We start from the raw sequence: 17,849 nt of genomic DNA, 5'->3' as shown, positions 1-17,849 counted from the left end.
TTTAAATTATGATCATCTTTTTCTAATTATGTTTGGTTAGAAACACAGAATTATTTTTTATAGAATTCTTCCAGTTTGGTGGTGTTTTTGAGTCCCATGTCTCATATTATACTCATTAAAAATATTCTTCTACAGAGTAGGTACTCTGTGTATGTTCATTGATTGATCTTTTTTTTTTTATTTTGCCCTGTGCAACCACAACAAGAGCACTTACTTATGACAGCATAATTTAAATTGAACTTTATGGTTTTTCAATACAAGAAGTTTCTTAAGCCATCTTGCTTGTATGCACTATTCAGCACTTATTTATCTGGTCTGTGGAGTGACACTTCATTAATTCGACATTACTGAGGAGGGATCCATGGAAAGAAAACTTTCCCCATAACTGAAGCACGCCCTTTCGAAAACCAGAACTTTAACAGAATTAATCATGTCTAAGGATAGCTGTCAAAAATGTGCCTGGAGAACCTGATAATTCTGTGCTGTCTTACCCAGGCCATAGTGCACTGTTGTGCAGTAAAGTCGAGAGCTATGGTGATGGGAACCATCCTTTGCCTCTTTACCGAATGCCCCCAAATGCTATGATTCTGTGGTCATTTTATACACTGCTGTCAGTGTATATGCTCTTCAGGCGCTTCCGGCCAAGTGGGAAGCAGACATGTAAACAGTCAGGACCAAGTGACAACTGCTGTCCTGGAGACATGTCTGGTCCCAAAGGAACCCAGAAGAAGAAGTACCCAAGTCTGTCGGGGGAAGTCAGAGAGGGCTTCACGGAAGAGGCAGTCATTGAACTGAGTCTTTAGGGAGAAGTAGAAAGTAACAGGTGGAGGTGGACAGCAAAGTTACCACAGGCAGAGAGAGCATATGGGGTGGCATGAGGGCGAGAAAGGACACCGTTTAAGTAGAGACCTGTGGGTACAGGAGGAACCACTTTGGTGCTGGTCACGAACAGGCAGTTGGTCAGTTAATCAAGTAAAGTGGTTAAAGCAGATATGACAAACGATGACCTTAAGTACTTTACTTTCACTTAAAGTATATAAATACACATTAATTCGCCAACCTTTTACTGAGGGGCTGGGCCTTCCTGTCAGTGTATATTCTATGGACGACAGTTTTGTATTGTCTTTCTCACATCAGTTTGAAAGATCTATGGTGTCCACTTCCGATTGCTTGAAAGCAACATAAAAACTTAAAAAGTGTTTAGAAACGATCTAAGATCATAATCTTTCTAGATTTTTGTGACTGTTCCCCTAGTCTTTTACAGACCCCCCCCCCTCAGTTGTTATTTTTCCATTTGCTTTATTGGGTCATTCTAAATTATTTAACTTATTTTTTCATGGAAACAACTCTCTATTCACACTCAGATTTCTCCAGATGATCTAACCTTTAAAAAGAAAGTTCATAATTTTAACAACACGTACAATAGGAATAGACAGGTTTGAGAACACACGTAAAAGACTCTTGGTAAATATATAACTCAACTAGTGGAAATAGACGTACCAAGGCATACCACAGAGTAGCCGACCAGCCATGAGCATTCGGCCCACTGTCTTAAGAAAGGACTGGAGAGTGTTACTTAACCTAGCGAGTTAGTTAAGGAGAACTTCGTGCTGTGCATGACTAGATCATGAGGATGGGAGTGTGCGTATTTAGGCTAGAGAAATGGGCATGGGCCTTTCATGTAGGCCCCTGTGTGTCATTTTAAAGTGGGGGCTCTCAGGATGTGGTCCCTGGACCAGCAGCATCAGAATCGCCTGGCAACTCATTAGAAATGCAAATTCTCGGGCCCCAGCCCAGATCTCCTGAGTCAGAAACTCCGGGGTGAGGCCTTCACCTCTGTGTTTCAACAAGCCCTCTAACTGATTCTGATACATGCTCAAGTCTTAGAACTACTGTGCTAGAGAGTTAGGCCTTTCCTCTACATGACATGGAATCATTGAAGGATTTTAGTAATGGAGCAGTTTGAATCCTGTGACCATCCAGAGGTCACACTTACAATATTCTGAGTTGTGTTATGGGGAGTTCAGGTCGCTAGCTAATCAACCTTCACAGACGTTTCACAACACATTCCTAAAAATCTCTTTTGCGTTCTTGAAAATGGTTGATTGCTTCGTTCATTTGCATATAATTATTAAGAGCTTATTATGTGTCAGGCATTGTCCTAAGTACTTGGAATACATCTGTGAACAAAGCAGACAAAAATCCCAGCCTTCGTGGGGCTAACCTTCTATTAGGAGGAGACAGACAACAGACAAAACAGATAATCAGTGTATTAGTAGGTGATGTAATGGTGAGGAGAGAAATGAAGCAGAGCAGAGGGAGAGGGGATGCTGGGAGTGGGGTTACAACTGTAAATAGATCACAAAGGAGGTGGGAGAGAGCGCCATGCAAATATTTGAGGAAAGGGCTTCCTAGGAAAAGGGAACAGCAAATGCCAAGGGCTGAAGTGCTGAAGGGCCATTGGGCCTGGGGCCGAACCAACGAGGGAAAGAACAGAGATGGGATCCCAGCTTCCACCTTGTTTTGCTGACAGCCTCCAGGCTTTAATATAAACCACAGATCTAGCCAGATAAACGATACATTAGATGTGTTCTGATGTAAACGGAGCGTCCAGTGAGCAATGTAGATTGATCTTCTCACTCAGTAATATTTATTGAGCACATATGCGCCAGGTACATCCAGAACCACCACGTAGCTCATGGGAGTAGCGCCTCTGGAGCTGAACAGTCCAGCACGGAGTCCCTACTTTTCCTGCCCTCATGGGACTTAACATCTAGAGGCGAGACAAACATAATGACCAGGGTGAAACTCGTCACACAAGGGAAAGGACAGGGCACTAAGGCCGTGAGCTCAGGTGCATCTGGTATAACCTCCTCCAGGGCATCAGGGAAGGCTAACTATATTTCAGCCAAGGCTAGAACAGTGAATGGGATTGGTCAGAATAAGTGAGGTAAAGGGGAGTTTCCAGGCAAAGAATGGCCCCGTGCGTGGACCCAGAGCATGTGGCCCAAGAGCAGACCTGAAAAAGTACAGTCTAAAGAGAGCAGGGAGGGGAGGCTGAAGAGTAGAGGAGGGAGGGCCTTATAAACCTTTAAAGGTAAGGGCGATGGAACAGCATCAAAGGATTTTAAAGTAGGTGACTGGCATAATTAGTTTGGGGTTGTTAAAAGCTCAAGTATCTTATCTGGAAAATGAATGTAAAAATAATATACCCAGAGGTGTCAGTGTCATCAATTTCTTCCTGAGCACGTATGTGCTAAATACTGATACATTACGAAGTGTTCTACAGGATGGAGAAAGTGGCCAGGCAGAGCCAAAACATTTCAGGTTTCAGGTGTTTTGTCTCTAATAGCTGAATAATTAATACAAATCCCCAGATAATTCAAACAGCTGTACTAAATCCCCGTGTTGGAGCCTGACCGCGGCGGGCTCTCTGTGTTGCCATGCCTCCACCTCTTCTGCTGGCCGTGTGTCAATACAGGGGGCAGTAGCATTGATCTTAGCAGGTGCAAACCGACACAGAGCAAAGTGTATTAGAAATAGGACAGAGTTAAAACTGCAGATCGCTCACTAGCCAAGTTAACAAAGAAACATCAACTGAGTCCGCTGATTATGCCCCAAAGAGGGGGATTCAATAACAGCTGTGTTGGAATGATGGCAAGCAAATACCACATTTAGAAAAATAGGATTCTCTGGCCTATTTTAACTGGGATATATGCTCGTTGTTAACACCATCAAGGAATGAGAATAACAAGGAACCTAATAAATTAATGCGAGACTCCCCATGACATCTAAACACAAGGTTATTAACAGAAAGCAATAGAGGAAAAAAGGACCCGAACCTCCCAAGACTGCAGGACCACACAGTGATATTCTATTTAAACATGTTTCAGTGTGTGTCTCTGCGGATACACAGTGATTCACATACAGCTCTTGGAAAAGCATCAACTTTTTTTGTGGCGCTGATTCTCTAAGAACCTGATGAGTTTCTTTGAGAGAGAAGTAGCAGCCCAATCTAGCTCAGCTGTACTCAATCTGAGTTGCTCTCCTACATATAAACCCTCACTTCAAAGCCAGGAACATAATGTACAATTTTTTAATGGCTCTAGACCCAGGCACTCAGGCGCTCTGCTCTGCGCCTTACCTCAGTGTAAACACCTAATCAAGATTGCCTGCGCTCCAACAATAGCAGCCAAATGCAATTCGAGAACCACAAGCCTTTGAAGTCCTCCCAGCAAAGGCCGGTTTTCTAGTCTGGGATAATGACATGCCATGATTGCTGTCTTTGTTGTATCTTTTCAGTGGAGAAGCAATTATGGCCCCAATTTAACAGAATAGACATTACACAGCTTATGATGCTCAAAATGCAATTTCATTTGATCATTTTCTCGATTTGATTGGTATTAATAGAATGGTTCACCAAGGAAAAAAAAGAAATAGCTAGCAGAGGTTGTGTCCCATTCCACTTTCAAAGAGATAATGTAGAAGTATGTTTTACTCACCCAGAGACTTAGTGGAGTGATTCAGACACCAAGTTCTACCAAAACAGCCTGTGGATGGAAATATTATACATCCTATGTTCTCTGGGGAAGGAAGCGTAGGACAATGTATTTTTCATTTGTAAACTTTTTATCAGAGCTCCATAAGGGATCCCATCGTTGTTAATCAAACAATTAATATCACCAGTGAAAAACCAAATTAACTAAACTAAGTCCCCTTTACAAAAGCCAGGAATCAAACCCCCTAGTGGCAGATCTAGGAATAAACCCAACTTCTCCAAGGCTCCAGCTTGTCCAAGACATTGTGTGTTTGAGGTTTAAAAAAGGATTATTTCCTCGCCTGCTTAGGCAGCCTATTTAGATTTTTTTTTCCTGCCCCGACCTTCATTTCTCCTCCAGGATGGAGTTGATTTTTCTTTTAAATAAGTTGTGTATCTGTTTAACGTCATGGCAGTAAGGGACTGAAGCCTTTGAGAAAATGATGACAGAAGTTGTAAAATCTAATACTTTTTTATTATCATCCCATGTTTCTGGAACCAGTGAGGGACTGAGAGATGGAAACATGAGAAGTGGTTCCTGACCTTGAGCATTTATAGCATTTATAACTCCAAACTTTCCATCTCAGCACAAGTTAAACTGTTCCATGGTATTGTGAAGTTTTCCATTTGCAGAGTAGATAATCACTCAAAACCTGTTGATTACTTCCATTTGTAATTTAAAAATTGCCATGATCCAATAGTACATTTTGTTCCTTGTATTAGCGGTGAGAATTCAAACATGGAAAAAGTTATATTTTCATTTATTCCCATTTTCAGATCAACCTTTAAGTACTGAAACTTTCACACTATTTCCCTTATTTGTATATATTAGTAGCGCAATTGTGATAGGGAAGCATTCAGGTAGGAAGGGGTTACACCCAAAACAAGAGGAACAAATTGTCTTTCTTGTGCCAGAGAGGCTACCTTGAGTAGTAAGGAATGAGGTTATCTTCACTGTCAAATGCCTGCTTACTAGTTAATATTTAACAAGTATTTTTGCCTCTTTCTGCATTGAATACTTGTCTGCATAAGTATGAAGTAAAAGTCAGCAGCAGAGTGAGAATTTAAACGCAGCCATGACAGATTCTAAACCCCATGCTTTTTCCAGCGTTCCACCTTGCTGCTTCTCACACCGCACAGCCCACCAGGGGAAATTTAACAAAACAAGTATCAAATCCTGAATCTAAATTTCTAAATTAAGGACATCAGTTTAGAAATGGGGAGACCAGCATCTTGCAGGTGACAAAGCAGGGTGGCCACAGGACCTCATATGCATAATCTTTCCCAGGAGGAATGACAAAGACGTCTTGAGAAGTCCTCTATATAAGAGAAGGCTTGGGGAAGGCATCTTAGGTTCTACGAGTTTAGGGCTGTTTTCCGAAAGAGGGATTGACTTATTCTACGTTATTTCAAAGGGCAGAGGGATAGAAATTACAGACAGACCTATCACTGCTCTTATAAGGAAGAACTTTATAGCATTTAGGTTTCTCGAGGATGGAAAATAACGTTCATCATTGATAAAACAGAGATTCAAAGGTCTAACATTTTCCTCCAGGGAGTGTTTGAAAGGACCAGGTCTCCCACAGAAAGGAACTGTTCACAAGCCACCTTGTTCCTTCTTTTTCCGTCAAGATCTTTAAACCTATACGAATAGTGACAAGCAGGTAACTCCTGCCTGGAGAAGGGGCAAGTGATTAGGCAGTGAGGGGAGGAACGTCTACCAGGGATGGTACAGAAGCACTAGAGAGTGTACTGGATAATTACCGCCAGAATCTTTGCCAACGTTACTATCGCAGAACTTTAAGTTTGCTCTCTGAAATGCTACCTGGTGGCTAGAATTCCGTATAGCACAGAAGACAATCTAATTCCTTGACTTAAAACAGGTAGCTAATGAGAGCCTCCATAATTTGGGAACCTAAATCCATCAATAATTTGGGGACCTAAATCCCACGTAGCTGCCTTCATCACTGGCTCCCAAACCTGTCTTCAGGTTAGACCCACCTGGGGAGCTTTTAAAGTACGAGACTCATATCTGGGGCCACCCCCAGAGCTTCTGATTTAATTGATCTGGGATGGGACCAGAACATTAATTTTTAAAAGCTTCCTAGGTTATTCTAATATCTATCTAAAGTTGAGCACCACTAACCTACATCATTCCAATTTATGGGGTGTCAAAACTACAAAGTCTGCAAGTCAAAGATGATATTTCTAATAAGGGAGTTAATTTAGCAAAATCGCTAAATGTACAGTCTCTGGAGTTAGACTGCCTGGCTCCTCTGCTTACTAGCTGTTGATTCTGGGCAAGTTACTTAACCTCTCTGTTCCTCAGTTATCTCATTTGCAAAAAGGGGATAATAAAAGGTACATACCTGGTAAGATTGTTGTGAGAATTAACATATATGAAGTGCTTAGGACAGCTATCATGAGCATTCAATGTATATTAGTTATTTTTATTGTTCTTGCCATCATCTTGGAGTATAGTGTTATTTCATTATTTGTTTGGCATACTTAAACATTAGTTGCAGCGTCTGGCTCAGATAACTGTTCTAAAATCAGGTCCCCTGAGTATGTATTGAGCATTCAGGTTTTTTTCCATAATCTTATGGAACGAATTTTTTGTCCAACCCAATAATTAGTAGTTTGACCTCAAAACACCAATTCTCATGTCATCCCTGCAAGAGAAAACATTGTTTATTCCCATTTTCCTTGGGAATAATCCAGATGCCTAAGGACTGAGATGAATCCTTGAAATGAACTATAAATAAAATGTAACCCTGCAGGACCTCTTTCTAGAGTACAGACTCGAGCCCCATGGCCATAAGACTAAAATGAATCCAGTTAACGTGCTGTATATGTTTTACCCCCTTAGATCTCCTACCCCGTCAGAGTAACTGACAAGCCGTCTATTCAGAACACCAGAGAGGTTGGAAATGTCGCTATCGACCCTGAAGACAAATGGCATCAAAGAGCCCAACAGCTAAAGGTCACCTGCGAGATTGAATTTTAAGTGTGTTTCAAGGGTTATTGCTGGATCTAAGTGATGTTTGTGACTGACATCTTATCACTTAAGGGTTTATTCTTATGCCACCTTCTGATGGGTAAGACTGCCTTCTGCCCGGATGGGTCATTACTTGCTCAGCTAGCCAACCCTACCCACTTTCCCAACGTTCTATTTCCTAGAGAAAAATCATCATATCACTCTTCAAACATTCAGAGGAATGGCATGGAGAAAGTACAGGCAGGAAAAAAAATCACAGTTCCAAAATATTGTCCAATACTCTGCTGCTCCCAAGTCTGTTCCCTTTTGGAGTTATCAGTCATATAGTATCCCTAGGTGATGGGGGATATGGTCCCTAAAAATGGGTGGGAATCCTCAGAGCCTCACTGAGCCCTCGTTTGCAGAGCATAAACACCTACTACCTAGTAATTTAGCGTGATGACATCCCTTTTTTGGCCATGGGTTTACTACTTTGAAATCACAATGCGGTTTCAGGGAAGATTTTTATGAAATCGTCCCCACTGATTGTTTTTCTAGAAGAATCAAGAAAAGCTCTAGCAGCTGATGTCTTCTTAATCCAGTGTATAGTGTTACATGGGGCAGTTGCTCTTGGACCGGGTTTTATACCTGCTTCCGAAGGGATAAAGCCCTTTGAAATCACCCAGCCTATAGGGCCTGTTGACATCATTAGTTAAAACTATGTACAGTGGAAAAGTAAGAAGAAGAAGAAGAAAATTCATTCCAGTTTCAGAAAAGTTAGAAAAAGGGGACGGCTCAAATCATCTTTTTGCCTCTGCAGTAGCCTCCAGGCTACTCTTAGAGTTGCCAAAAAAAAAAAAAAAAAGAAAGAAAGAAATGAAAACAGCCATTCACCTGAAGCTTCCTGAAAGCTGATGCCAGGGAGGCCACACCCAGAAGTTGGGAGGATGGGGCCAAATGTCTCCTAGAAGTGGACCTAGAGGACAGGGTCTCCTACCAGACCTGATGGAGAGCCTAGGCAGCTCGGCCAACAGGATCGAGGGGACAAAGGAAACGCCTTAAGGCTTGTTATGTGTTGTGGGTAAAGGACTGGGTCAGAAGACAGGGAGTCCTGGGCCCTGACCTGCCATTTACTTGATGCGTGACTTGGGCAAATCTCAGCTTCCCCCGAGCCTTAAGTTTCTTTTTTCTTAAACGAAGCATTGGCCGAAATGAACTGCAAGGTCCATCCCAGCTGCAAAATGCTATAAATCTATGATCCTGTATCTCTAGTTACTTAAATTACTATAGGAAACACAGTTGAAGCATGTAAGATTCTTTCAAACTCTAGCTTTCACACTTGTCACTATTGAAAATCGTAGGAGTCTCGGCCAGTGATAAAATAATCAAGGTAAAATCACGGTGCTTAATGCATGGCATGGCCCTAGGCAGAGACAGTAAAAAACTTCATACAGAAGAAAATCAGAAGAAAGCAAAAAGGATACTCTTTCATCTCTGAGGGTACAAGACTCATTTGTTTCTAACCCACTCCTGAGTAAAGACAATAAGGAGCAAAACATCTTAAGATTGTTGCATCTAAAATGACAGCAAGACAGAGCGGCCCAAGGAATGTTTCCCTTTCTTTATTCAGAAAGGATCTGTTAGGTGTTCGCTGCATCCTGCATGCTGGCGGGGCACTCAGCATACAAACCTCCAGGCTGACTTTTTTTCTCCTCTTCAACTACCCACCTCCGATGGCTCCTCTGTGGTCCCCCTCCTGCCTCTCCCACCCCTGTCCTGTTGTGCCTGTGGCTGGAACCACTCCTCCAGGGTTTAATCCTATTCAGCCATTGTCTCATTAGCTGTTGCCTGTGTTTCTTTTGTACCAACTACACGATAAGCTCCTTGAACCTTAGCATTGTATTCCTCTCCAGCTCCTAGCACATTGCTTTACCCAAAGCTGATCTCAATATTTAATGGTTGATTAAAAAACCATTTAAAGGTCATTTAGTGAATCTCAACTGAAAATGGGCCTCATTTGAAATCTTTTTCTTGAAAGATGATTTTCAAAGAATCTACATATCCCTCAGTAAACTTACTCTAACAATGAGTAACTCAGTACTAAGAAATACCTTTACGTGAAATCAAAATAATTCAGACAACAAATATTTATTGAGTACCTACTATATTCCAACCACTAGCTTTTAGGTGACTAGCCCAAAAGACATGTTTTTTTTAAAAAAACTCTTCAGAAAAGTAAATAAAACTTGACAAAAGATCCTTTTTTAAAAAAAAAAAAGATTCCTACCCTCAAGGAGCTTAAAACTTTTGGTAGTGGGAAGACAGTTATGTAATCATTATAATGCAGTGATATAAAAGTAGGTATAATTTAATTCTTTCTTTTAGTGTAACTAAAAGAGCACCTAATTCTGCCCTAAAAAGACAGGAAAATCTTCCTGAAAAGAGATAGCACCTGAGCTGACCCTAGAAGGATGAGTCAAAATATGCCAAACAGACAAATGGGAGCAGAGGTGTAAAAATATGCAGGGCAATCTAGTCTGTCCTGAGTATTACCTGGAGTTCAGTAGCTAAAGGGCAAAGTATGAGGGACACAGGGCTGGGCAGGTCAGCTAGGGGCCATGAAAAGTTTTTATGCTGATCAAAAAAAAGATTTTCAATTTTATCCTACGGAGAGCAGGAAGCCATTGGCAAATTGTAAGCAGGTTAATGACATCATCGGGCTTGCATGTTAACAAACTGGGAAGGTCTGAAGAATAGATTGGAAGAGAATAATAAGATTGCAGAGACAGCGAAACCAGTCAGGCGACTTCTGCTGTAATTTCTGCAAGAGATGATGGGAGAACTGGAAAGGTGGCAGCATTTGCTCTGTTTGCCCCACACTCCACATGCCATCAGTTCACTTTGCAGGATGGTGGGTATATCCTCTTCCACCACCTGGATAGAACTCCTGGCAGGTTAGGACAGCACCTGATCCCCCTCAGCCCCTGCCTTGAGGTGGTCAGGAAGTGGAACGAACAAACTTAGCAATTGCTTAAATACAAGGTGAACATGGGAGAGAGAAAGAGAATAGTTTCTGAGTGTCTGATTAGTGGCACCAACACCACTGAGGAAGAAAAGGAGGGCTTTGGTGCTGGGAATGAAAGGGGGGTGCGTGAGGCCAGCAGTGGGCCTGACGTTGAGTTTGGAGGTGCCTGTAGGGAGGAGGACCTAGAACTCAGGAGAGACATCTGAGTTAGCCTATGTGCATTTGCATCATAAGAATTCCCTGGTGGGTTGCAGCCATGGGAATTGCTGAGCTGCCCCAAGAATTGTAGGTAGTGGGAGAAGAAAGGAAGGTCAAGAACAGGGCCCTGGAGAAATTGCTAAAAATATTTTAAGGGAGAGCAGAGGTAGAGAAGGTAAAAGATTACAAAGGGATTGCCAGAGAGGCAGAAAGCTGACCAGGATAAAACAGTGTCATGGAACCTGAGACATGAAAACTTCAAGGAAGGGAAATCAGTGAACAGAGTTCAACTCTGCAGAGAAGACAAGTAAAAAGGTGCCATAAAAACAGAGTGATGTATGCAACTCATATATGCAAGTTTCAAATGATTCAGACAAACTAAGTAATGATGATACAAACAATAATACTATAAATGATAGAATGTAGATTTGTTTGTCTACAAATGGAGAGTGGGAGATCTACAGAAAGAGAGAGAATGAAGAAATGTGGCTAAATGTTAAAAAGTGGTGAATCAGTGAGGATATTTGGGGGTTCTCTGTGCTATTCTTGCCATTTTTCTGTAAGTTTGAAATAATTGTGTAAGTTTGAAAAAACAGAAAGTTAAAGAAAATGGTACCATAGGATTTAGCACTAAAAGGTCATTGGTGGCCTGAGCAAAGCAGTTTCAGTGAGAATAAGGGCTCTCCTGCAGGGTACAGAGGTCAGGATGAGAGCTGGGGGAATGAAGACCAGCCTACATTTTAAGATGCCTGGCTGTGGATTAAGAGATGAGGTTTAACCAGAGAATGAGATCAAGTAAGGGATTGTTTCATTTTTTTTTTTTTAATAGAAGAGGTTTAAACACATTTATATGCTGAAAGGATCAGAAACTGGAGATAGAGGACAAGAAAAGAGAGGATGATATGCTGGAAACAAGGTCGCTGGACCATTTAAGCCTGTGTGTTTTCGCTTTAAAAATACTGAGAATTCAGAGCTCCCACCGCAGGAGCTTCGGCCCGACCCTGGGTTCATGAACCAAGATCCCACGAGCCACCTGGGGCAGCCAAAAAAAATAAAATAAAATAAATAACAAAGTAAAAAATAAAATTAGACTAGGAAACTAACATATGTTAGGAAGAATATAAAAATAAAAATAAAGATGAATCAACAATCGGAAGGTACAACAATACCACAATAGTAAAAAAGAAGAAGAGGAAAAAAAAAGGGTGGGGGAGGAAGGCCTTGGCTGTGGAGGGCGGGGCCTAAGAAAGGGTGAGTTTTGGGCAGTGGGCAGGGCCAATGCTCAGGACCCACAGGGCTGAAAAAGGCCCTGGGGGCTGTGGGGGGTGGGGCTTAGGCTCAAGGAACAGAAGGGGCCCAGGTTGCCCCTCATCCCTGGTCTCAGAGGGCAGGGGGCCTCACCTGGGAGCCCAGCAGGCTTCCTGGGCTTGAGTGGGCAGGGCAAACGCCCTCCTCTCCTCTCCTGCTCCTCCGTCTGGGAGGGCCCCTCCTGCCTGCCTCTCCTGATCTCCCTGTCCTCCCTCCTATGCCCCCAAGGAGCTATGCAGCCTGGAGAGGGCTTTGGAGGGCAGGGGATTGGACTGGGAGCTCAGCAGGCTCCCCGGGCCCAAATGGGCCGGGCAATTGCCCTCTGCTTCTCTCCAGCTCAGCTCCTCCCAGAGGGCCCCTCCCGCCTGCCTCTCCTGATCTCCCCGGCCTCCCTCTTATGAACCACTGAACTAACAGAGAACCTCAGACCCCAGGGAATATTCATTGGAGTGAGGTCTCAGGGAGTTCCTCATCTCAGCACCAAGACTCAGCTCTACCCAATAGCCTACAAACCCCAGTGTTGGAAGCCTCAAGCCAAACAACCGGTAAGACAGGAACACAATCACACTCATTAAAAAAAAAAAAAAAATGCGATGGCAAAAAAATATGTCACAGATGAAGGAGCAAGATAATCTACAAGACCAAATAAATGAAGAGGAAATAGGCAATCTACCTGAAAAAGAATTCAGAGTAATGTTAGTAAAGATGATCCAGAATCTCGGAAATAGAATGGAGGCACGGATTGAGAAGATACAAGAAATGTTTAACAAAGATCTAGAAGAATTAAAGAACAAACAAACAGAGATGAACAACATAATAACTGAAATGAAAAATACACTAGAAGGAATCAATAACAGAATAACTGAGACAGAAGAACGAATAAGTGAGCTGGAAGACAAAATGGTGGAAATAACTGCCGAGGAGCAAAATAAAGAAAAAAGAATGAAAAGAACTGAAGACAATCTGAGAGACCTCTGGGACAACATTAAATGCACCAACATTCAAATTATAGGGGTCCCAGAAGAAGAAGAGAAAAAGAAAGGATCTGAGAAAATATTTGAAAAGATTATAGTTGAATACTTCCCTAACATGGGAAAGGAAATAGTTACCCAAGTCTAGGAAGCATAGAGAGTCCCATATAGGATAAACCCTAGGAAAAACACACCAAGACACATATTAATCAAACTAACCAAAATTAAATTCAAAGAAAAAATATTAAAAGCAGCAAGGGAAAAACAAAAAATAACATACAAAGGAATCCCCATAAGGTTATCAGCTGATTTTTCAGTGGAAACTCTGCAGGCCAGAAGGAAGTGGCAGGATATACTTAAAGCGATGAAAGAAAAAAACCTACAACCAAAATTATTCTACAAAGCAAGGATCTCATTCAGATTCAATGGAGAAGTCAAAACCTTTTCAGACAAAGCAAAAGCTAAGAGAATTCAGCATCACAAAACCAGCTCTACAACAAATGCTAAAGAAACTTCTCTAAGCAGGAAACACAAAAGAAGAAAAAGACCCACAAAAACAAACCCAAAACAATTAAGAAAATGGTAATAGGAACATACATATCGATAATAACCTTGAATGTAAATGGATTAAATGCCCCAACCAAAAGACACAGACTGGCTGAATGGATACGAAAACAAGACCCATATTATGCTGTCTTCAAGAGACCCACTTCAGACCTAGGGACACATACAGACTGAAAGTGAAGGGATGGAAAAAGATATTCCATGCAAATGGAAATCAAAAGGAAGCTGGAGAAGCAATACTCATGTCAGATAAAATAGACTTTAAAATAAAGACTGTTACAAGAGATAAGGAGGGACACTACATAGTGATCAAAGGGTCAATCCAAGAAGATATAACAATTATAAATGTTTATGCACCCAACATAGGAGCACCTCAATACATAAGGCAAATGCTAACAACCATGAAAGGAGAAATCGACAATAACACAATAATAGTAGGGGACTTTAACACCCCACTTACACCAATGGACAGACCATCCAAACAGAAAATAAATAAGGAAGCACAAGCTTTAAATGACACAATAGACCAAACAGATCTAATTGATATGTATAGAACATTCCACCCAAAAGTGGCAGAATACACTTTCTTCTCAAGTGCACATGGAACATTCTCCAGGATAGATCACATCTTGGGTCACAAATCAAGCCTCAGAAAATTTAAGAAAATTGAAATTGTATCAAGCATCTTTTCTGACCACAACGCTATGAGACTGGAAATCAATTACCGGAAAAAAAACTGTAAAAAACACAAATACATGGCGGCTAAACAGTGTGCTACTAAATAACCAAGAGATCACTGAAGAAATCAAAGAAGAAATTAAAAAATACATAGAAGCAAATGACAATGAAAACACGACGACCCAAAACCTATGGGACGCAGCAAAAGCAGTTCTAAGAGGGAAGTTTATAGCAATACAATCTCACCTCAAGAAACAAGAAAAATCTCAAATAAACAATCTAACCCTACACTTAAAACAACTAGAGAAAGAAGAACAGAGAAAACCCAAAGTCAGTAGAAGGAAAGAAATCATAAAGATCAGAGCAGAAGTATATGAAATAGAAACAAAGAAAACAATAGCAAAGATCAATAAAACTAAAAACTGGTTCTTTGAGAAGATAAACAAAATTGATAAACCCTTAGCCAGACTCATCAAGAAAAAAAGGGAAAGGACACAAATCAATAAAATTAGAAATGAAAAAGGAGAAATCACAACTGACACTGCAGAAATACAAAGGATTATAAGGGACTACTACAAACAACTATATGCCAATAAAATGGAGAACCACGAAGAAATGGAAAAATTCTTGGAAGGGTACAATTTTCCAAGACTGAACTAGGAAGAATTAGAAAATATAAACCGACCTATCACAAGTGATGAAATCGAAACTGTTATTAAAAATCTTCCAACAAACAAAAGTCCAGGACCAGATGGCTTCACAGGTGAATTCTATCAAACATTTAGAGAAGAGTTAAGATCGATCCTTCTCAAACTCTTCCAAAAAATTGCAGAGGGAGAAACACTCCCAAATTCATTCTACGCAGCCACCATCATCCTGATACCAAAACCAGAAAAAGATATCACAAAAAAGGAAAATTACAGACCAATATCACTGATGAACATAGATGCAAAAATCCTGAACAAAATACTAGCAAACAGAATCCAACAGCACATTAAAAGGATCATACACCATGATCAAGTGGGATTTATTCAGGGATGCAAGGATTCTTCAATATATGCAAATCAATCAATGTGATACACCACATTAACAAATTAAGGAATAAAAACCACACGATCATCTCAATAGATGCAGATAAAGCTTTCAACAAAATTCAATACCCATTTATGATAAAAAAAAAAAAACTACCGAAAATGGGCATAGAGGGAACCTACCTCAACATAATAAAGGCCATATATGACAAACCCACAGCAAGCATCATACTCAATGGTGAAAAACTGAAAGCATTTACACTAAGATCAGGAACAAGACAAGGATGTCCACTCTCACCACTCTTATTCAACATAGTTTTGGAAGTCCTAGCCATGGCAATCAGAGAAGAAAAATAAATAAAAGGAATACAAATTGGAAAAGAAGAAGTAAAACTGTCACTGTTTACCGATGACATGATACTATACATAGAAAATCTTAAAGATGCCACCAGAAAACTACTAGAACTAATCAATGAATTTGGTAATGTTGCAGCATACAAAATTAATGCACAGAAATCTCTGGCGTTCCTATACACCAACAACAAAAAATCAGAAAGAGAAATTAAGGAAACACTCCCATTTACCATTGCAACAAAAAGAATAAAATACCTAGGAATAAACCTGCCTAAGGAGGAGAAAGACTTGTTGTACTCAGAAAACTATAAAACACTGATGAAGAAAATCAAAGACGACATAAACATTTGGAGAAATATACCATGTTCTTGGATTGCAAGAATCAATATCGTGAAGATGACTGTACTACCCAAAGCAATCTATAGATTCAATGCAATCCCTAACAAACTACCAGTGGCATTCTTCACAGAATTAGAACAAAAAATTTTACAATTCATATGGAAACACAAAAGACCCCGAATAGCCAAAGCAATCTTTTTTTTTTTTTTTTAACACATGGGTGTTTCTTTTTTCCCCCCAAATATCAGTACCCAAGGGCTGCCAAAGCAATCTTGAGAAAGAAAAACGGAGCTGGAGGAGTCAGGCTCCCCAACTTCAAACTATACCACAAAGCTACAGTAATCAAGACAGTATGGTACTGGCACAAAAACAGAAATATAGATCAATGGAACAGGGTAGAAAGCACAGAGATAAACCGACACACATATGGTCAGCTAATTTATGACAAAGGAGGCAAGAACATACAATGGAGAAAAGACAGCCTCTTCAGTAAGCGGTGCTGGGAAAACTGGACAGCTACATGTAAAAGAATGAAATTAGAACACTACCTAACACCATACACAAAAATAAACTACAAATGAAGGAAAACATAGGAAAAACACTCTTACATAAACCACAGCAAGATATTTTTTGACCCACCTCATAGGGTAACGGAAATAAAAACAAAAATAAACAAATGGGACTTAATTAATCTTAAAAGCTTTTGCACAGCAAAGGAAACCACAAACGAGACAAAAAGACAACCCTCAGAATGGGAGAAAATATTTGCAAATGAAACAACAGACAAAGGATTAATCTCCAAAAAATACAAACAGCTCATGGAGCTCAATATTAAAAAAACAAACAATCCAGTTAAAAATTGGGCAGAAGACCTAAATAGACATTTCACCAAGGAAGACATACAGATGGCCAAGAGGCACATGAAAAGATGCTCAACATCACTAATTATTAGAGAAATGCAAATCAAAACTACAATGACGTGTCACCTCACACTGGTCAGAATGGCACGCCAGTCAGAATGGCCATTATCAAAAAATCTAGAAACAATAAATGCTGGAAAGGGTGTAGAGAAAAGGGAACCCTCCTGCAGTGTTGGTGGGAATGTAAATTGATACAACCACTATGGAAAACAGAATGGAGGTTCCTTAAAAAACTAAAAATAGAACTACCAGATGACCCAGCAATCCCACTACTGGGCATATACCCTGAGAAAACCATAATTCAAAAAGAAACATGCACCACAGTGTTCATTGCAGCACTATTTACAATAGCCAGGACATGCAACCAACCTAAATGTCCATCAACAGATGAATGGATAAAGAAGATGTGGTACATATATACAATGGAATATTACTCAGCCATAAAAAGAAACGAAATTGAGTTATTTGTAGTGAGGTAGATGGACCTAGAGTCTGTCATACAGAGTGAAGTCAGTCAGAAAGAGAAAAACAAATACCGCATGCTAACACATATATATGGAATCTGAAAAAAAAAATGGTACTGATGAACCTAGTTGCAGGGCAGGAATAAAGAGATAGACATAGAAAATGGACTTGATGATGTGGGATGGGAGGGCAAAGCTGGGGTGAAGTGAGAGTAGCGTCGACATACATACACTACCAAATGTAAAATAGTTGGCTGGTGGGAAGCAGCAGCATAGCACAGGGAGATTGGCTTGGTGCTTTGCGATGACCTAGAGGGGTGGGATGGGGAGGATGGGAGGGAGACTCAAGAGGGAGGGGACATGGGGATATATGTATGCATATGGCTGATTCACTTTGTTGTGCAACAGAAACTAACACGGTATTGTGAAGCAATTATACTCCAATAAAGATCTATTTTAAAAAAATACTGAGAATTGATGGTC

At 40.6% G+C, this 17,849-nt stretch overlaps 1 protein-coding gene across 3 annotated transcripts in view; it reads left to right on the top strand.

Moving 5' to 3' along the window:
• JHY (junctional cadherin complex regulator) overlaps positions 1 to 17,849 on the top strand; it is a 60,228-nt gene that overhangs the window by 24,624 nt on the left and 17,755 nt on the right. For 2 of the 3 annotated variants that reach the window (XM_036862132.1, XM_036862131.1), the window contains exon 3: positions 7,407 to 7,520. The exons of the other annotated variant lie outside the window; for it this stretch is intronic. In XM_036862132.1, coding sequence (XP_036718027.1) covers positions 7,407 to 7,520 — 114 coding nt within the window. The remainder of the gene's footprint in view (positions 1 to 7,406; positions 7,521 to 17,849) is intronic. 3 annotated transcript variants of the gene reach the window in all.

The sequence above is a fragment of the Balaenoptera musculus genome, chromosome 8 (assembly GCF_009873245.2).
Source record: "Balaenoptera musculus isolate JJ_BM4_2016_0621 chromosome 8, mBalMus1.pri.v3, whole genome shotgun sequence".
In the NCBI taxonomy this organism is placed as follows: Eukaryota; Metazoa; Chordata; class Mammalia; order Artiodactyla; family Balaenopteridae; genus Balaenoptera; species Balaenoptera musculus.
The sequence above is the reverse complement of the archived record's forward strand: the minus strand, read 5'-3'. Positions and strand labels throughout refer to the sequence as shown.